Source organism: Tursiops truncatus, chromosome 1, assembly GCF_011762595.2.
Source record: "Tursiops truncatus isolate mTurTru1 chromosome 1, mTurTru1.mat.Y, whole genome shotgun sequence".
In the NCBI taxonomy this organism is placed as follows: Eukaryota; Metazoa; Chordata; class Mammalia; order Artiodactyla; family Delphinidae; genus Tursiops; species Tursiops truncatus.
The window spans coordinates 5,740,104-5,762,519 of NC_047034.1; the positions used below are offsets into that span (position 1 = coordinate 5,740,104).

At 35.2% G+C, this 22,416-nt stretch overlaps 1 protein-coding gene across 4 annotated transcripts in view; it reads left to right on the forward strand.

Moving 5' to 3' along the window:
- KCNT2 (potassium sodium-activated channel subfamily T member 2) overlaps positions 1-22,416 on the forward strand; it is a 372,171-nt gene that overhangs the window by 177,275 nt on the left and 172,480 nt on the right. For all 4 annotated transcript variants that reach the window (XM_073800193.1, XM_073800198.1, XM_073800201.1 and 1 more), the window contains 4 exons: positions 12,728-12,908; positions 14,322-14,486; positions 16,300-16,436; positions 20,143-20,206. In XM_073800193.1, coding sequence (XP_073656294.1) covers positions 12,728-12,908; positions 14,322-14,486; positions 16,300-16,436; positions 20,143-20,206 — 547 coding nt within the window. The remainder of the gene's footprint in view (positions 1-12,727; positions 12,909-14,321; positions 14,487-16,299; positions 16,437-20,142; positions 20,207-22,416) is intronic.

Below are 22,416 nucleotides of genomic sequence, written 5' to 3' on the forward strand. Positions count from 1 at the left end.
CTTTTATTTTGTTTAGGTCATTATTGATGAAAAGAGAGGAAATGTCATAAACTGAAATTTAATGTAATTTTGTGAAAATAAATGTATTCTGTAGGACTGGCAAGGGACAATGTGGAATCTCTTTAATTGAAATATTTAATATAAGAAAGAACACTTACCATTTTGTTATGGTTAGTGTAGCGTATAGCCTTACATAATTTCCTTCTTTCACTAAGTGAGTGAAAGAGAAACAAAGTAGATTTTAAAATATATAAATTAAGATGTTAGCGTTTCTAAATGGAGGAGTATTTAGTGAAAGTGAGACTTAAGAAATAAATACTTTACATTAGCCTTATTTTTTCCTAAGTTTAACTAGAAATTAAATGTGTGGTATACTATATATCATCGCTTTATATATTTAGTGTAAAATGGAGCCTAATCCTTTTTTAATTAATGTGATTATGATTTTTGCATGTGTTTGAATACTTTTGAAAAAATTATCCTAAGATTTAACACTATTTCAGTTAACAAAAAAGGAGAATTTATAAATTTTTTAATGAGATAAAATTTGGAGTCTTCTTTTTCATATAACATGCTCAATTTGGCGATCCACATCTAAATAATTACAGTGCTTATGAAAAAATTTGTCCTATTCTCTTAGCTTCTTTGTGAGCAGGAAGAAAGAGAGGACTCTTCTATGTATATCCAGCACTCAGTACAGCTGCTGTGGGCCTGTATTTATAAACTGTCCTTTGTCATATGTGCTCAAAGTTCAGTTTTGTAGGAAGTCGGTAAAGACCAAGGAATTATGAGCGAGGCATATTGATTTTTGTGGATCTATGGAAGGAATGGTAGGTCATTCCAAAATGCATATTTATGGATTTTTAAGTAGTACTAAATAAATTGAGATTAAGGGTAGAGATGGAACACCTTTAAAATGTTGCATTTAAAAATCATATCTTTTGATCTCAATTAAAAAGACAAAAAACAAAACAAAGCAAAAAACTCCAGGGACTGAATGTTTCATTGTTAAACTTCTTCAAGGAACAGTAAATCCAGGGTGGTGTAATTCAGGACATGGACAAAGGTACAAAGTTACCCAAATCATTTAATGATTAAGCTAAACAGTTATTCTAAAATACTCAGAGCACAAATTATGGGCTGATGTTCTCATATTTTAGTTCATAAAATGCTCCTACTTCAAGATACTCTATCAAAAGTAAGAACTTTGGCAGATATGTTTGGTTAATCCTATGAAAAGTATTCTATTCTCAGAGATTCATGATCAACATTAACTCATTAAAGGGATCTGAAAAATCCTTTGCTAAATAAAATATACTTAACTCAGAGTTGCCAGATGTATTTGACTGTAGACCCCTATGTCTGGTCAGCAAACTGGCTTTTCAGGGAACATGGGTTGGGATATAAAACTGTAACCCAAGATCACTTTAAAAAGATAGATATAAAAATCCTATAGTAATAAATTGCCAAACTCAGATCAAAAGTGCATTTACATTAAGGACAAAAGCAAACAAAACAAAATGCCAAACAAGCAAAAGGGTATATACTAAATATTATTACCTCATGGATAGAAAGAGGTGGAATGATATTAATTCTTATTTATATCTTTGTTATTTGTCTTGTAATAACAAGTGCATATTACTGTTTTTTGGAATTGAAAATATTAGAACTGTAAAAAAATTACCATCAGGTAAGATTTACCCAAGGAGTATAGGTATGGCTTCTTATAGGTATATATTAATAAACTACTTTATTGCAATGAATTGGACATAATATTTTACAGGAATGATAAATTCAACATATCCCAAAATTAAATAATTTATATCCCTCTCCATCTGCAGAATTTTTCCTACTGTTTCTTTTCTTATGCTGATATTATCTGTTGCCTTTATTCCTTGATATCTATAGGTCATATTGAAAAACAACAAATATTGGTTGAAAACCAAGCAAAACATTGTATCGTTCATGAGCTGTGTTTGTTCATATGGTTCTAGTCATATAGTCAGTCTTTGTCCTTATTGATCGTGGAAGTATTGGATGATATGAAATCTCGAGGGCATTTCTCTGTTTTTGGTGCATGTTGGTGGTAATCAAGTTCTGAGTTGGTATTTAAAGACATATTTGACTAGTTGGCATTTCATCCTCCAATCTGCATAGTTTAAATGCATGTCCACTTGATTTAAAAAAAAAACAAAAAACTTTCCAAAGTGCTTGCTATAAAATTCCTCAATGGTTTTTTATTCTGTGACAATGATCTTTAAAATAGACATTGTCACAAGTGAGTATTCATATAAAACTAAATTGCATTAAGGCAGAAATGGCTATGTGAAAGATTTTTGAAATTCCAGTTTAAGCCCAGTATTGTGAATACTGACTACAATTATGAAAAAAATATAAATATGTGAATGGCAGGAATACTCTATGGCAGGAATACTCTACTTCTCAAAATGCATAGAATTTCAAAAACTAGGTATATTTAATCTTCATAAGATAGAAAATTCATAAGTTATATAAAATTAAATACATATTTAAATGATACCCTTGAGCATGAGTTAATATGTTAAATAATATAAAAAGAGAAAATTGTACTGTTTTTTTCAAAATATTATGATTTTAACATTTAAATCTTAAAATATTACCATATAATGATATGCTTAGTAGCTACCTGTCAGTGAATTTTAAAAATAGATACATATATAATATACATATGTACAGTCTTTTATATAATCACAATAGGAATTCTTTCATTTAAGCAATCTCAGGGATAAGTAGTCCTTTTTTTAAAATAAGTATTCCTTTTTAGAACAAGTCACTAGCCTGATATTGACATTTTGGCCCAGAAATAACACCTAACTTTTTTTTTTTTTTCCCTTACTGCATTACCAAGAATTAGTTGTCCCTTTCTGTAAATGACGACAGTGAACCCTCCAAAGGTCAACTAATATCAGCATGACCATCTTTCTAAATAGTTAAAGATTATAGGTTTACCTTGCAAATTGCCTAACTCTTGTTTTTTTTTTTTTTTTTGCGGTACGCGGGCCTCTCACTGTTGTGGCCTCTCCCGTTGCGGAGCACAGGCTCTGGACGCGCAGGCTCAGCGGCCATGGCTCACGGGCCCAGCCGCTCAGCGGCATGTGGGATCCTCCCGGACCAGGGCACGAACCCATGTCCCCTGCATCGGCAGACGGACTCTCAACCACTGCGCCACCAGGGAAGCGCCTAACTTTTCTTTTTAGAGCCTTCCACACTTGCCCATGTTTCCACTTCCCCTAGCAGTTAAGAGTTACAGGGCGGAGAAAAGATTGGACACGATTACAGATATTCATTAATCCATGAGTGGTTTTCTGCTGCTAACAACTCTGTTAGCTAATCCACAACAAAGAGAACAGACAGGCTATTTTCTCATTGCCAGTTTCTTCCTCCACAGTCCCTGACTCTCTTGCATTTAGCTTTTTGTCAAGTGGAGAGGGCTTTTTAACACTTATGTGGAGATATTGGATCCTTATATTTGACTCATTTTTGTGTTTCTTTTTCTTTTATGCTGGGGCTGTCATATAAATAACAAAATTACTAATGAATTCATTGAAGGTTCTTAGGTGTCAGGCATTTCACTGAGCATTAGGCCGCTTAATTCTCATAATAACCAAATGAAGAAGTTAACATGATTACGTTTACTTTTCAGTTGAGGAGCATGATGTTTAAAAAGCTTAAGTAGTTTCCCTAAGTTAGTATTAATCAAGTTATGAATTAAATGTTTGATTATTAATTTATGGTGTTATTGCTAGTAGTAATTAGTGTTATAAAGTTGAGGTCAGAATCATTCACTTTAGATTTTAGAAACTGTTTTTGTGTAGACTAAGATGTCATGTATCTGCATCTCTAACATACAGTGCAGTGCCTGGCACTAGTAAGCCATCAATAAGTGTATTTGTATGAATAAACATGACTTACCTTTATGATACTAGTTCACCCTTTTTCCATTTTAAACATTTGATTAAAATATTATAGCACTTACTGGTTTTATAGAAATCGTTTTTAAATTTAAAATTGATAGGTATTTTTACAGTAGAGAAATTATAAGAAAAATATATTCATTTGCAACTTTTCATTTCAAAGTCACTCACTACAAATGAATCTGAGTAACTTGTATACAAATTAAAGAAACAAAAAGGCAAATAGAACATGGTGTGATATTGGTCTATTTTTATATCTTAGATTGTAGTAAATTATTTAATTTCAAATGTTTAGGCAGGGGATACGTGATAATAAACAAAAATGTGGTTACAATTAGGTATCCGTTAAAATTAAGCATTTAAGTGAGCTTTTTTTCTTAAATATCATGGCCCAGTCACAAAACAACATTAAATTTGATTACTAGGAAATTTGAAGGTAACAGAGTGTTTACTAATATCCACCAGCTATGATTATTTATTTTTTAATTCTATATTATTAAATCCTACTGCTACTTTCATTTCAGGATATAACTTGAATAGTTTACCTTGGGCTTTGACTGACTGAACAGATGTATCTCTTTTATAAGAAGGCAAAATAGGATATTTTGATTATGAATGTGCTGTATTTGAGCACATTCTTGGATTTAGTTTATCAGAAAATCTGTGCCATCATTAAAATCACTTCTGGGTACAGAGACAAAATAATAATTAACTGAACTTCATCAATTATGATCAGGGAGAAGCGGCAGTTTTCATTTAATAATGGCTCGAAAGACATCTGTGAATGAAATAAGATAACAATCTATATTAAAATGGATTATAATCACTGAATAGCTTCAAATCCTTATGCAGCACATTGTAGCATTCACAGTGCAAGGAAAAATAGCTAACGTATAAATGAAATATTAACGTTTATGCATAGTAAAATAAAATGGTATTTCAATGCTAAAACTGTCTTAGCCTCAAGAATTATATAATAAAGTAACAGTAAACTATCTGTGTATCTATCTCTGCTGAAAGTGCACTTTTTACATTCCTTCATAAAAGTAGCTGAATTATTGTTTAGAAAGATAATTTATATGAACAATATTAAAGTATTTTTATTTGAATGATTGACATAGAAGAGTAATACAAGTTTTCATATTTCTTTAAAACATTCCTAGTTGTGTCACCTATAACCAAAATGGTATGTAATAAGTTGGCAGATATTCTTAACATTCTCCACGTGTTGCATGTAGATGCTCTATAACTAGTATCAGAAAGTGATGCTGTGTCCATATAATGTGATCAGAGTAGTCTGGTCTCTGCCTTTTTATTAAGCTTCCCCATGTGTTAGTATTTACTTTTGTAAAATAAAAACATGCAACAAGTAATTTTCAAAATACTTTTAAAATCTAATTTTTATAATTCTAGAGGAGGTTTGAAAGACTTTTTTGTTTAAATAATGTGAAGATCCTATCTTAGAATTTGATGTTAGTGCAAATTCTGCAGAATTCCCTTCTAAAGTGTTTCTACCCTTCGAATAATGTGATTCTTTACAATAGAACATAAGGGAAATAGTTGCAGAAGTTCATGTGAAAGTGAATCCCAACAACGAAGTCAAGATCATAAAGTTATTGTAGGCAAATCTCTCTCTAATGTTGGAGAGTAATTTGTTTCTTCCATAAAACATAAGCTGGATACTTTTGTTATTATGATAGCTATGTAACTAACCTGATTGACTGAACTTAGTATTAATGTATGCAAGATTCACTCACTAACATGAATGGGATTTTGGGTAAAACTTTTGATTAGTAAATCGTGAAATATAATCAGTTTAATTCAGTAATTCAAACCGTTTTTAAATATGTTAGTGACAGAAAGTTTAGAATGTTAACAAGACTAAATAAATACAAGTTTTATATTTGAATATTAAATTTGATTTTATAAAAAGACAAATTTTTAGTTGTACAATTTGCTCGCCTATTACCCAAGCAGAATGGGTTTCAATAAGTAAGTCAATGCATTTTAAATTTCCAAATTTTGTATTTATCATATTAAGTAATGCTAACTAAACAAATGATGGGGTTACAAAAGCGAATTACTAAGGAAAATAAAACCTAATTTACTTGTTTATAAGTACTCGAATATTTCAAAAGGTGGTGGGAAAGTCATTTGCCTGTTTTGACAAAGAAGTATTTAGCCTTGCCTCTTAGTTGTATTAGATTCCACCATTAAGACAGTGGTGAGATAAACATTTTTGTGTGCTCTTTCTTTAATGAAATGTATTTAGTTTATATCTATCTAAACAGGCTAAATAGCTAGGTGATTTAAATGTGGGCAACAGAGATCTGTGTATTTTACATTCAGACCCTCATTCATTCAGGAAATATTAATGCACATCATTATGTTCTTGGCAGTAATATAGGTGCTCAGGCAACATAGATGAAGACACCATGTGACTCTGTCCTAATAGCCTCCATTCTTATAGAGGTTTATGGATAATGGGCATCAAACCCAGCAAATGACTAAAACTATTATATATTTTTTTAATTAAGCAGTATAAGAAAGACTTGGAGTATATATGATGGTCAGGATAGAAGTAAAGACTTGAAGGATGTGAGGAGATAGCCGTGGCAATATCTCGGCAATAGGGTCCAGCCAGAGAGAGCAGTCCATGACAGGACCCTGAGTCCGGACCATGCCTGTCATGTTGGTCAGAAAGCAAGAATGCCAGTGTAGCTGGGGCAGAGCAAACCACAGGGAGGAAAGTAGAAAATTAGTCCAAAAGGCATAGGGAAGGGTCGGATAGAGGAGCACGCTGGAGACAAGTGAAAGATTGTTAGCTTTTTAGTCTAAGCGAAAGAGGGAGCCCTCTCAGGGCTTTAAGTAGAGGAATAGCATGGCTTGACTCATGTTGTCATAGGGCAGCTCTGGCAGACGGGTCGACTATAAGCTGTTGGAAAAAGGGTGGGGATGTTTACTGCAGTGGAGGGAAAAAAACCTGATGGCAGGGATCATTGTGGTGGCAGTATAAATGGTGAGTAGTGATTGTGGAGTCTGGTTATATTTTGAAGTTAGAAGCAGTGGAGTTTGCTAAAAGATTGGATATGGGTTGTTATAAAAAAAGAAAAAAAAAAGTCCAGGATGATCCCAGGATTTTGGTTCAAGAAAGCTCTCTTTGCCACCATCCAATGATGAAGAGTTTGAGAGGAAGCTTAGGATTCCATTTGGACATGTTAACTTTGAGATGTCTATTGGAAATAAAGGGAAGGCATTGAGAGAAGCTGGTTGATGCTTGACTGCAGTGAGGCTGAGGGACTAGAGGACAGTGAATTCGGGGTGTTCTCGGAAGATGAGGTCAGAGAAGAGCCAGGTGTTTGGGATTTTATTCTGAATGTGGCACTGAGAGTTAGAAACAGAGAGGGAACAAGATTTGACCTATAATTTAAAAGGATTATTGTGTTCTCGGGCTAGATATTTAAGTATCCTCTGCATCATTTTCTCTTGGGGAGAAGGAACAAAAGTCATTTATTTATTACAAAAATATTTATTGACTTAGAAGATCATATGTTGACATCAATGTTTTAAAAACTGTAGGGACATTGTTACTCATGAACCTAAGCAGTGGCCCATTTAATGAGCCCCTAAGAGAAACCAGCAGACGAGCCTATTCAAAATCAGAGGAAAACTCTAAAAGTAATTCAGTGTATTCATCTTTATTAGTCTTCTTTTAAAAAGTTGACTTTGCTTTTGTATAATTATACCAAATATGCAACAACTGTTTCATTTTCTTATCATTTTAGGAGTCTTCATTTTCATATCAATTTAGAGAGCATTAAGGTATACCAAGTCCTTCAAGTGTAAGTGTAATATTAACAAATAAGTGAAAGGCTCACATGATTTTCCCAGGTCAAGTAAATGGAATGTTGCATAAGGATTATTAAAAAATGCTTGTAAGTATAGATTTAACTACAACCATATCAAGGAAATTAAATACCTTGCAATATGGTTTATTCAGCAAAATTTATTAAGATTTACATAGGTTGTGATAGGTATTATCATGTATACAGTTTGGTAGATTGAAAAGCATAGCCATAATATTTTGTGGCTCCTCTCATGAAGAAATGGAGTCTGTTTCCACACTCCTTCAATCTGGGATGATCTTGTGACTTTCTTTGGCAAATAGAATGGGCAGATCAAAGCTAGGTCTTCAGAGGGCTTGCAGCTGCCATGCCAAAAAGGAAGCTGGTTGATTGATTGGAGGCTGAGAGGTCTCATGGAGAGAAACTAGGCGCCACAGCCAACAATGAAACCTGACCATAGACCCCAGTGGTGGGACCATCCTGAGCCTTCCATTCAGCCAGACTTCTAGCTGAACACAGCTGCAAGTGTGAGCCCAAGAAAACCAAAGGAGCTTCCCACCGAACTATGTGAGATGATAAATTGTTACTTTTTTAAACCAATAAGTTTGGGGGAGTTTGTTATGCAGTAATAAAAAACTGAAACATGCATGAACTATTTTTTGGAGTTTGTTTGTATATATTATTTGAGCAGGGTTTAATTAAATGTTATTTTGTTCATTTAGCAGTTAGCTACTGGATAGCTGCTATGCACTTTGTTCTAAGTGTTGTAGGAAAATTATAAAGTATAAATACTGTCATTGAGGTTGATAATAGTTGAGTAGCATTGATAAATATTTAACACTAAATATATATATATATATACATATTTGTAAAAGTGTAGCTATCTAAGACATGAACTCATATATACTTTAGAAATTCATCAGAAACACTGTAGCTTGGGATACAAAGAAGTCTTCATGAGGGAGGTCATATCTGAGCTAGGGTTTCAAAAAATGGGAATTCTTGTAGGTATTGGAGAAAGAGGATTTTCAATTGAAAGAAACAGATTGGGCAAAAGGTATACATTGGGCCATAGGTTATATATATTATGATAAGCAAACAGTCCAAATAACATGTAAAAGGGAGATAAGTGAGACAAACGAAGAAAAAACAGGTTAGATCCAGGTTTTGGATTCTAGTTAATTCTTTTTTCTTACAAAGCTTTGCAAAGATTTATCAAATGATTATTAATTATCTGCTACTTTTTCACCTTATTTTCCACCTTATTTCTCTTTATTAGAGACACCTTATTTTATTTCATTTTCATTTATTTTCTTTCTTTATTTTTGGCTGGGTTGGCTCTTCATTGCTGCGTGTGGGCTTTCTCTCATTGCGGTGAGCAGGGCCACTCTGTGTTGCCGTGGGCGGGCTCCTCATTGCGGTGGCTTCTTTTGTTGCGGAGCATGGGCTCTAGGCGCGCGGGCTTCAGTAGTTGTGGCACGTGGGCTCAGAAGTAGTGGCTCGCGGGCTTAATTGCTCTGCGGCATGTGGGATCTTCCCAGACCAGGGCTTGAACCCATGTCTCCTGCATTGGCAGGCAGATTCTTAACCACTGCGCCACCAGGGAAGCCCTTGGATTCTAGTTAATTCTATATGCACCACGTATCTATTGCTGAATAACAAGCCACTGCCAAACCCCAAACTTTGTAGTTTCTCACAGTTGTGTGATGGGTGACTGGGGCAGTTTTTCTGCTGTTCTCACCTGTGATTACTCTTTTGGCTTCAGTCACGTGACGGCCTCACAGGTGCTGGTGAGTCTAAGACGGCGTCTTTCTGCTGTGCAGCTGTTTGTGCTGGCTGGCAGCTGGGACATGCTGTTTTTTCTCCTCATGGCCCCTCATCCTCCAGTTGACTATATGGGGCTGCTGCACAGCACCATGAGTGAGAACAAGAACTTCAGTGTCTTCAGAACTTCCAAGACTTGGAAGTCTTGGTCTTAGACTTCCAAGAAAGTGAGAACAAGAACTTCAGTGTCCCCTAAGGTCTAGGCTTATGCAACTCACACAGCATCACTTCCACAATACTCTATTGGTCAAAACAAGTTAATAGGCCAGCTTAAATTCAAGGTCAAGGAGAGACACACTGTACGCCTTAGTGGGAAGTACAGCAATATCATGTTGCAAAGGAGAATGAACATAAGAATTGATTTATTGGCAGCTATTATAATAGTATGTCACACCACAAATTAGAAAGTGTTCTCGGGCTTCCCTGGTGGCGCAGTGGTTGAGAGTCCGCCTGCCGATGGAGGGGACGCGGGTTTGTGCCCTGGTCCGGGAAGATCCCACATGCCGCGGAGCGGCTGGGCCCGTGAGCCATGGCCACTGAACCTGTGCATCCAGAGCCTGTGCTCCGCAACGGGAGAGGCCACAGCAGTGAGAGGCCCGCGTACCGAAAAAAACAAACAAACAAACAAACAAAAAAAAAGAAAGTGTTCTTCAACAGTGAGAATCTAGTTGCTTTTTTGAACCTGAGATTGATATATCCAAGCTGTGTTTAAAGAATATGAATATGGCCTTTATGAGTGGGTCGCATTAAAAGAAGGACAAACTGAAGACCAGGAAGCAGAGCAGGAGATTTTTTTCTGGTAGTTCTGGTCACGGTAACACCTGTCTGAATTAGGAAATGTACATTTTATCTATAAACAAAGATTTGCTTTTAATGTGTAGTGATGCAAAATATAGTAAGCCCTTCAGTAACATTTGAATTCTTAAAAGTATATAAATTATATTTTTCCTCATTCTATTTCCTACTGAAGTGTAAAAGTGATGCGAAGTTGTTTACCTTCTCAAATATAAATTATTTTAAATAAAGTAAAAAACATATTCCACAGAAAGGTCTATTGTTATCAAACAGTTGTTCTCTTTGGTTGTACGAAGGCTCCATCTGAATAGTCTTAGAATTAACTTGGCTGGTATATTGCATAGAGCTGAGAAAATAAACTGACATGAGTCAACTATTATGACCTGGCAGCTTACACAAAATTTCTGAACATAGAACAAGTGAAATTTTGTTGAAATGTTCTGGAGACCTGGAGTTAAGAAAACAGAAAAAGAACAGAACAGTTCCTGCCTCAGAAGCAAAATGATGACACGTACCCTACTGTTTCTCTTCTATCCCTTGGTTTATCTACCTGTGTGCCTACCCGTCTTCCTAACTATCCAGTGGCTTATATACTCTGCCTTAAAAAGATTTAAGATAATTGAATATTTATGATATGTAACTTAGACAAATACATAGATATCTTAAAAGGCTGGAAAAGGAATTTCTGTAGTTTAAACATTGAATAGCACATCTTCTTGGTCATCATAATCAAGCTGTGTCTGCTTCTGTATAGAAGTTACAAGGAGTATCCAGAAGCCTACAGGGATTTTTTTTGACAGCTTTATAAAGGTGTAATTTACATACCATAAAATTCACTCATGTTAAGTGTAAAAATCAATCATTTTTAATATATTTACAAGGCTCTGCAATCATCACCACAGTCCAGTTTTAGAACATTTTCATCACCCCATTCCTACCATCAGTCCCAAGCAACCCTTAATATGCTTTCTGTGTCTTTTCTGGACATTTCATATAAACAGAATCATACAATATGTAGTCCTTTACATCGGGCTTCTTTCACTCTTTTTTTGGCTTGTTCATATTTTAACACGCATCAGTACTAGATTCCTTTTTATTGCTGAGTTTTTATGTTGCAAATCTCATTTCCCTCCAACATTGCACATATATGCATGTTTCATAGCCTTTTTTTTTTTTTTAGCTAGTAGCAGTGCTATTTCTAATGCTATTTTAGGAATTCTACTTTGGGAACATCTTATAACAATTTCTATGCTGTTCCCTTACTTTCATATCATCGAAAGCTTTGTACAGATAATCGATCTACTTAGAGACTCATTTTTAGGGGCACCTTGCAATGGTTAACTCCTCAAGCCTTTCCTGTATACAGTTGTCCCTCTGTATCCACAAGTTCCACATTTGTGGATTCAACCAATCACAGATTGAAAATATTTGGGAAAAAATTTCCGGAAAGTTCCAAAGAACAAAACTTGAATTTGCCGCACACAAGCAACTATTTACATAGACTTTGCAACTTATTTATAGCTATTTTTATAGCATTTACGTTGTATTAGGTACTATAAGTAATCTAGAGATGATTTAAAATATACAGAAGGATGTGTATAGGTTATATGCAAATATCAATACTATGCCATTTTATATAAGGGACTTGAGCATCTGTGGATTTTGGTATCTGTGGGGATCCTGGAACGAGACCCCAGGGGATACTGAAGGATGACTGTGTATGGAACACACACACATGGAATATATACACGTATATCTATACCACATGTATATACTGAAAAATGTCTCTCTGTTAAAAAAAAAAAGACTACCGACTATTGCTATTTTCTTTTGAATTTTATTTTATTTACTTTTTTTATACAGCAGGTTCTTATTAGTTATCTATTTTAAACATGTTAGTGTATACATGTCAATCCCAATCTCCCAATTCATCCCACCACCACCCCCTGACAATTGCTATTTTGATGGGGAAGAAATCTAGTGAATTCTGGTGTCTGTGTTTCCTTGACACACATTCAAAATGTTTGTGTGAGTCACCCATGAAATTCAGTCTATTTATTTTACATGCTATTCAAGTATACTTTGTGATACTTTGGCTACAGTTTTTGGCTACTAATGAAAATAAGACTATATCTGTTTGACGTAGGAAAAAAAGCTTAAAAATTATATTTCCTCAATCAAAATACTGTTCCATATAAGTTCCTAACTACTAAGTGGATTTATGAAATGCACTTTGGTTTTCAAGAGAGTCGTGAGAAGCAGTGTGCCTAATTTGAAAGTTTTAATTGTAATACACATGTGTTTCTTTAGCATTTGTGGAATCCAACATCTGGAACGAATAGGAAAGAAGCTGAATCTCTTTGACTCCCTTTATTTCTGCATTGTGACGTTTTCTACTGTGGGCTTTGGGGATGTCACTCCAGAAACATGGTCGTCCAAGCTTTTCGTTGTTGCCATGATCTGTGTTGCTCTCGTGGTTCTCCCCATACAGGTAAACACAACCATGTTAAATTTTATAGGAACCTGCAAAATCTTATGAAATCAAATCTTCCACATTTAATAAAAATTGCAGGGTGGCTTGTTAATCTAACAATAATATATTAACACCTGCTATTGTTCCATCCAGTCAATTAATTACAATTGTATCAGAAATGCCTTTTTGCATTGTATTAGAAACACTGAGTTTTTTTTTCCCTCCAGTCACAATTGATAGCTCACATTTCATTTCAATTCTTCACGGTGCTTTCTTTCAAATGTAGAGTACTTATGTTAATTTTAGGATTGTAGGATAGTATATTTTTAAATTATAGAATGATAGCTCAAGGAAATATACTTGTGAAGGGTTGATTTCTCTTGAGTCTTGAAAATACATGTAAAAGCCATATGTTGTAATGAATAAAAATTGTTTCCATATGATGGTCAACTAAAAATCTGAAGATGATACATAGCTATCATGCAGCATTTTGGAGAATGGATAAGGAGATAGCAAAGGGACAGAGATATAAAATGAGACTAAAGGTACGTAGAGGCAATCTTCAACTTTTTCCTGCAGTGAACTCTGGGTGTCCATGGGTGGGCAGGTCAGAAACAGGATGTGGCCAATACAAATAAATCTTGCATGTTCCGTTACAGAACCATTGGACACAGTGTATTGAAATATACTTTACATAGGTATAAAAATGATCTTCGGGCTTCCCTGGTGGCGCAGTGGTTGAGAGGCCGCCTGCTGATGCAGGGGACACGGGTTCGTGCCCCGATCCGGGAAGATCCCGCATGCCGGGGAGTGGCTGGTCCCGTGAGCCATGGCCGCTGAGCCTGCGCGTCCAGAGCCTGTGCTCCGCAACGGGAGAGGCCACAACAGTGAGAGGCCCGCGTACCGCAAAAAAAAAAAAAAAGATCTTCCCGTTCCTATCCAATCATACATGTCATCCTTAATGACACCCCTCCCCTATACACTCCACAACCGTTAGATACCAGCTACTAAATAACTAGAATGTGGCCTTTTGTTGGTGGTAAGGGTATCTCCCCTTGCAGGAGATGTGGGCTGAAGTTGATATAAGAATGTGGGAGAAAAAAGTGAGGCTTTTCTCTTTGACTCAGTGCATGACATATATAGCTGCATACCCTACTGGACAGAGCAGAGGCACGGACCTCTTAGTGCCCTGACCTCTTAATAGGAAAATCATATTACTGTGTTTCCTGAAGACCTGAAGGCCCTGGGAGGCATTAGCAAGCTCTGCAGCCATCCTGTGAAGAGCCTCTTATTGAAGGGAACACTGATCATTTGAATCTCAAAGACTTTCATCTAAGAAATTGAGTATACTTAATAAACAACAGATGTATTGCATTTATTTTTATTTTTATGTCCCGTGTCTTTCATTCACATGTGGAAAATGCATTACAGTTTGAACAGCTGGCCTATTTGTGGATGGAGAGACAAAAGTCAGGTGGAAACTACAGTCGACACAGAGCTCAAACTGAAAAGCACGTTGTTCTGTGTGTCAGCTCACTGAAGATTGACTTACTCATGGACTTTTTGAATGAATTCTATGCTCATCCAAGACTCCAGGTACCTTTAAACAGATCATACCTACTAACATTGTCAAGGTCAGTTAATCATAGTACAGCCTGTGTTCTGGAGGATTTTTATTTGTACACTCAAATTTAGAATGAGAAAATGAAGAACTACAAATATAACCAGGAACATAGAAAAAAATGCTGGAGGAATACACAGTATGTTAAGTTTCCTTCTGTATCTATACTGAAAGACAGATGGAATTATGTTACTGCTACAAAGAAAGGTTTCCTCTGATTAAAATGATTGCTTTTTTCTCCCTTGGGTAATGCATAAATGATATTTTTATGAAACAGTGAAATTTAACATAAAATATAATAAAACAATGAAAGAATCATTGCAATATCATCTGCTCACTTGAATATTTCAGAATTTTATCAAGTGTTGCTGATAGAAATGTGGAAGTCTGGAAGTTCCATTTTTCCTTTTGTTTCCTGGAGTGAAACTAGGTCTTATTTATAGTAACAATAAGTGACCAAAAGTTGGGAAATAACTTGCTGATTGAGATCATAAATTCAGAAAAATCTCTTCTTCTGTCTATGCAGACGAACTCCTCAGATACTTCTTCCACTTGCCATGGTTCTGGGTCATTGTAGACTTAGGTCATCTCCTTTGCTGCTCAAGGCACTTAATCTAGTCCAAACAGCAAAGAGCTACTTGAATTTCTTGTGTTTCCCCAATAAATTAGTGGCAAGAGTTTGGATAATCCTGAGGTCAAGACAGTGCTGAGTACATCAATTATCTCTCCCTTAAATAAAGAGCTTTTTTCTTGAATATTTTAGAGAACTTTTAAAATACTATTTTTTTGGATTAAAAAAAATCTAATTTAGAAGTGATACTTATATAATATATTCTTCTGTTTTTGCATAAATTATTTTTCCTTTTTTGCAGGAATTCCAAATTTAATGGTTAGGTTTTTTATTATTCATATTAAATAATTTCAGATGCTTATTATAACCCACAAAGAAAATCTATTTGGGGGAAAATTCGATCCTTCCAAATTTTGATCCCTAGTAATTTATTTTGTCTAATATCAATATGGAGAATTCTTAGAACTCCAAAAATTCCTACTAGATATATTATAAAGTGATAAAATGGTGAGTGTTTACCAGAGAATTTGAATTCTTATAAATTATTTTAAATTCTTATAGATTTTAAATTCTTACAGATTGTTTTTTATTTTCTCCAAAAGACCATTATTTTGAAATATTTTGATCTCAAACTTTTAAATTTAAGTTACTTTGTCAGTATTATCAATATTTTTGTGAATCTTTTTCCATTCAGATATTCATCAGAATATTTTCAATATTATCAGTTCATAATAATATTACCAAATAATACAAATCACCATCACAGTTTTTATTCTAAAAGTAACAATTCGAAGTATGAATTGATCCTTAGGACTTCTGGCTGGTATGCAATTTATCTTTTAGAATCAGCCTGATTTCGTAACTGAAAACTGATTTCGTAATCAGCCTGATTTCGTAACTGAAAACTGAAAACTGAAAACTTCGTAGACTGGAAATGTGTGCTGAGTATAAGCACCGATTACCTTCCCTTCCTGGTACTAATAAAATTGAAAAAGATCAGGATGAATATATTGATTTATGAGATTTTTATATGTCTGTTATGTTTATTACTGAATCATTTTATTTAACGCTAGGTTTTAAATGCAAACTTTTATTTGTTATAAGAGTTAATTTCTACTTTATCATATTTCGAAATGTTCTTAGATATTCTATTTACCTACGTAGTATAAAACAAAGCATTATTGTCTCTAACCCATGGCCCCCTTTGTTTTGAGTAGGATTATTATGTGGTGATTTTGTGTCCTACTGAAATGGATGTGCAGGTCCGAAGGGTCCTACAGATTCCGATGTGGTCACAAAGAGTCATCTACCTTCAAGGTTCAGCCCTTAAAGATCAGGATCTGTTGCGAGCAAAGTGAGTATATCTCTTCAATATTTTCCATCTTGTACTGTTTTAATATCTTTTCTCTCCTCCAAATTTTAGCAGTTTTCAGTGTTGCAAGGTGTGTTTTTGAATACAGGCTTTTGCTTTCATCCCACTGCTGGTCAAATTGGAAGGTTAAAAATATAAAATCCGCGTATTTGCTCCTCTTTCTCAGGGCAGGGATGTTTGGCAGACGGTGTCCACACAACACGGTGAGAAGTGTGGTGTCACATAATTATCTCAGGCTTCTGGGAGGTGAGCTGAGTTATCCAGACTCAAGGAGAGTCATCTCCAAATCCCTGGATACTGTTTTTATTCCCAGATAAAAATCTTGGGCTAAACATTGTGTGAGATGCCAAAGCAGTTCGTGTCAGGGTTTAAATTTAAGGAGCTTGTATCATATACGGGTCGGGTAACACTTGTGTTGCCCGGTGGTGTCTGAGATGAAAGAGTCCTTGGGAACTGGAAGAATCAGAAAGGTGACAGGGGTCTTAGTTTCTCTCTTCTTGTTGTGTAGGTGCCAGCCCACCAAGCTTAAAGGTGACATAGTCTTACACATTTGTCACAGGTCATGAGGGTCATTTCATGGGGGCAGAGTGAGAGGACGGTTGGTTAGGCTGTAGACACTGGGGAATCTGGGCATCTGCAAAACAGCATCCTTAGTTTCAGAAGCCAGAAGAGATCCTTAGCACAAGTAGCTTTGCTCAATGTTTTCTCTTGTTTTACAAGTTTTAAACATATCTTCATGTTTATCCTTGAGTTGTCCTACAAACTCTTTTAGGTTTAAAAGTATCTTCCCTCAATTTCATAACATAACTGTTTTTTTCTTTGTTGTTGTTTTGGTTTTTTTCCAGATCGCTTGAGTATGTGTGTTAGTGTGTGTGTACTGGTGCATGTTCTCCATGTGTTTGTGTATGTTCTGTGTTTCTTTATGCATGTTTTCTGTGTGTTTGTGTGTGTATGGGGGAGGGGGTGTGTGGGTGATGGAAAAGAACAGAAGAAAATTTCCAAACTCATTTTTGCTGCTTACTCCTGCAAAAGATGACTAGATAGCTCATAACAGGAACTCTGACATTAGTTTTGATTTATATATAATAGGTCAGTTTAACTGAGATTTTTCCAAAGATTTAATAACTTCTGAAACAAAAAAGTCAGTAGAAACTGTCAGGATATAATGAATGGTACATAATTGTAAAACTAAGCTTCTTTGAGAATATATTGGATGAGCCAAAAAGTGTCTTCAGTTTTTTAAGTAAAAATAAAAGACACATTTTTCATTTTCACCAAGAACTTTATTGAACAACGTATTCACCTTTTTGTTCCACTACCTTCTGCCATTTTTCAGGCAACTTCGTAATTCCATCTTCCCAAAACTTTTTATCTTTTTGAGCAAAGAACTGTTCCAGGTGCCTTTTACAGTCTTCCAGGAAACTCAAATTTTTTCCATTAAGAGAATTTTTAAAGACTGAAATAAATGGAAATCCGAAGGGGCAATGTCTGGAATACGGTGGATGAATCATAACTTCCCAGCCAACCTGTAACAGTTTTTGCCTGGTCATCAAAGAAAGATGAGGTCTTATGTTATCCTGATGGAAGGTTATACGTTTTATATTAACTAATTCTGGACGCTTTTCATCGAGTGCTGCTTTCAGTTGGTCTAATTGGGAGCAGTACTTGTTGGAATTAATTGTTTGGTTTTCTGGAAGGAGCTCATCATAGAAGATTCCCTTCCAATCACACCATATACACAGCATCACCTTCTTTGGATGAAGACCAGCCTTTGGTGTGGTTGGTGGTGCTTCATTTCACTTACCCCATGATCTCTTCCATTCCACATTGTTGTACAGTATCCACTTTTCTTTGCCCATCACAATTTGTTTTAAAAATGGAACATTTTCATTACGTCTCAGTAGAGAATCGCACGTGGAAACATGGTCAAGAAGGTTTTTTTCGCTGAACTTATGTGGAACCCAAACATCAAAGCGATTCGCATAACTAAGCTGGTGCAGATGATTTTCAACGCTTGATTTGGTTATGTCGGCTATCTCCCGCGTGGTATAATGTTGATTGTTCTCAGTTATTGTTTCAATTTGATCCTTATCAACTTCAACTGGTCTACCCGACTGTGGAGCATCGTCCAGCAAGAAATCTCCAGCACGAAACTTCGCAAACTTTTGACACGTTCAATCAGTCGCAGCACCTTCTCCATACTAGAGCCATCTTACCCAAAAGACTGAACGAAACTTTTGGCCCACCCAATATTAGTATTTGTTGTGGATTACATACTTCATATATGTTGTCACTATACATGACAGTTCTAGAATAAGTCAGATTCTCCCATTACCTCAAGTAAAACACAGGTGTTTGCTATTTGCTATCTATACTCATTATTTGGGAACCGTAAAGAAATAGTTGCTTAGACAGTAATATAACTTGGATCTTTATATTCATCTGCATAGGTAATCAATATGCTTAATTTATTATAATGAGTTAAGTTCTTCATATGGTAAGAATGAGTCATGCACATATTATGGTCAGTATGAATTTCTGTGATAAATGAAGTCTTTTGACTACCTAATAAATTAATCTAAGCCATTAAGATTGGCTGTTAGTATCTTAGCTCGATACTACCTAGGATTAACACACTCATTTAGTATTAATAGTGTTAATAATGGTTTCTTAGCAAAATCAGTCACATTTGCAAGAAGCATTCCTCCATAAGAATAAAAAAGAAAAGTGTGGATGAGTGAGAGGTAGCAGGGTGGTAATTCTCAAAAAGCTGAATTAAGAAAGAAGGCACCATTTCTATGTTCATTTCTTATCCTATGTCACATGAAGATTTGGGATTTAATGTTAACTAATACATTCTTCAGTACAATTCCCCATGCAAGAAACAAGGAGTAGGATTCTCCAAACCAGTTCCAAAGGTCAGTTGTATGAGTTTTGAATTGCTCTGTTGAAGATGACATTTAGAAAATGTTATACAATGCTCATAGTGTCTTAATAACCATGACTACTTCACATTTTTCCAAAACTGTTTGGTTTGGTCTAATTCCATGGATTTTTCATAGAAAATATTTTGGAGAAAATTTCTTTTATCATAATGAACCAGAAAGATAAATAATTCCTTATTTTGAAAATACACAGTTTTATGTTTTTAGAACATTACTTATCAAGCACTGAAGCGTAATTACTGTTTATCACTACATTTAAGAAATATAGAACTTTAGCATGAAAGGAAAGGTTTTCGAACAGTTGATGATTCATCTCCAGGAAATATAAATGTACGGTAGAGTTTGGCTTACAAATACTAAGCAGCTTTGTTTCCTCTCTCTTAGTTTTGTTGACATACTGAAGCCAAAATGTAATCCATCTAAACTAAAGGCTAATACAACTCCCTCAATTTACACAAAGTATATATATGAAAAAAATATACAATGATAAAAGAGAAAATAAAAGTTGACTTTTTTTAACTTCTGTCATTATAAGCTCTTGAGTTATATAGCCAATCTACAACAATTATTTTGTTTACAGTCAAATATAGTCACGATCCTAGAAATCCTACTTTCATTTAAACCTAAGGATGTCCGTAGTTTACACGTACTTTATATGCACTGGAATTCTATTTTGCAGATAATGCATAGATATACACAGATATGTCAGTGTGTGATTATCTTATTTTTCCATCTGCATTTAGGATGGATGATGCTGAGGCCTGTTTTATTCTGAGCAGCCGTTGTGAAGTAGATAGGACATCCTCTGTAAGTTTCTAAAATCTCTTTTTGTAAATTGTTCTTTTTTACTTAGAAGATTTTTAATTTATTTATTTTTTAATCTGCCAACATTAAATACTGATGACCTTAAAAATTTTGCTACATGGAAGTGAATATCTCTAAACTATCTTGCCAAAATATAAGAATAGTTGCATCATTGACTGTATCAACGAAAGTATTCTTGAAGTAGTTATCACTAATCCTTGGGTTTTCAGTTGATCAAAATGAAATGAGTCATATATAAACAGAACTAGATCATTTTTAATTAAATATATCCTATGCGATGTGATTTTGTTCAAAAGATCTCAATTTCCTCAACTTAAAAACAAGGCAGATGGATCAGGCACTCTGCATAAAATCAGTTGGAGAGTTTCTAAAAAAATATGCATTTGTGAAAGTTCTATTCAGGATATGCAGGGTGGGAATTGGGAAGCTGTGTATTTTTAAAAGATCTCCAGGTGATTTTGAAGCACCTCCCAATTTGGAAATCTCTGGCTTATATGATCTCCATGATACATTTTTTAGGTCTAAAGTTCTATAAACTCACAATTAAATTAAATCTTACAATTTACCAAATTATAACTTCTATTTTTTAAATACATTTTAATTTTATTACTTTTAAAAAGTGCTTTATTATTCTATGTTGAGGATGTACTGTTAACTCCTGTGTTTCTAAGCCAGTAAGTTCATCGGTAGTCATACCTGTGGTACACAGACAGATGAGAACCTTGTTGGCTTCTGTAGTGATTGGGGAAAAGGCAAAATATGTCTGGGTCTTTTAGGGACATGATTTGCACTTTTCTGGAGCATCTAATAGGCGTGCTCTGGTACATTACTTTAGAATTGCAAGTCCTGAATGTGACAGGCTTTGTGTTGTTCTCACTCTAATTTAACTGAAATTTTTACTCATTTTTAAACCAACTTACTCATCCTTCATTTGAAGAGGACTATTATGTGTTGAATTGTGTCCCTCAAAAACTCGTGTGTTCCAAACCTCCAGTACCTCATAATGTGAACTTACTTGGCGATAAGGTCCTAATAGAGATAATCAACTTATAATGAGTTTATTAGAGTGGGTCTTAGTCCCATATGAGCCGTGTCCTTGTAAAAAAGGGAAATGTGGTGACCGGCAGATAACAGGGAGAATGCCACATGCACATTAAGACAGTCTTCTCTAAGCCAGGAGAGAGGCCTGGGACACATACTCCCCTCACAGCCCTCAGGAGGAACCAACCTTACCAACACCTTGATTTTGGACTCTGGCCTCCAGGACGATGAGACAATAAATTTTCGTTAAGCCACCCAGTTTGTGGTATTTTGTTATTGCAGCCCTAGCAAACTAATGTAAGGCCATAGACCAAACAAATGATTGCAAACTTTGTAAAATATTTCTTTTTAAAAACTATATATTTTAAAATTCACTTGCTCCCCTCCTTCTCCACAGTTACTGTCTTAATTCAGACCAGATTCTCCTCGGTCCACTTACGCACTATTGCAATGGTTTCTTAATTGTTTCCACACATTAGATGCTCCAAACATATTTATTGAATAAGTGAACTGGAATTGAACATCCTCTACCTTATGTTTCTATAATTATTTAACTTATGTAATTGTGAATCTTGGGCCTCTCCAGTGGCAGCTTAGTTTCAGAAGACTTCCAGTCTTCCAGTATCTATGTAACAAGGGGAAATAATATCTATGTAAACATTAGGAAATAATTACCTAATGTCTTTTAGAGTACCCTTTACAAGGTGAATTCGGAAGCTTTCCATTAAACAAATGCATTCCATTTCCTTCTGATGCTCTAGAAAATTTATAAGAAATGCATAAAAAGACTTCACTCATCAAGACAAAGGAGATGGTAGATGAGGAGACATTAATACAAGTTTGGAAGCTAGAAAGCAGATGGCTGGGTGGTAACTGACTTAACAGACAGAAGGAAGGTAACATTTAAGTTGAGAGAGGAAACAAATCAGAAGCAGGCTCTTTTCTGCAATGGAGCCTCAAAAGTTGCAGGAAATAGAGGCACCAGATGCCTCTGCAAGTAGGGTTTTACGTGGTACTAAATATATGAACAGTGATTAAAAGTCTGGAGGAGAAGCAGTTAGATTCCCTGAACCCCTCCACACATCCATGGCTGGTCCCTCTCCCCATCCTTGGAAAATAGGTTTACTGTTTGGCGAATTTGGCCAAAATAA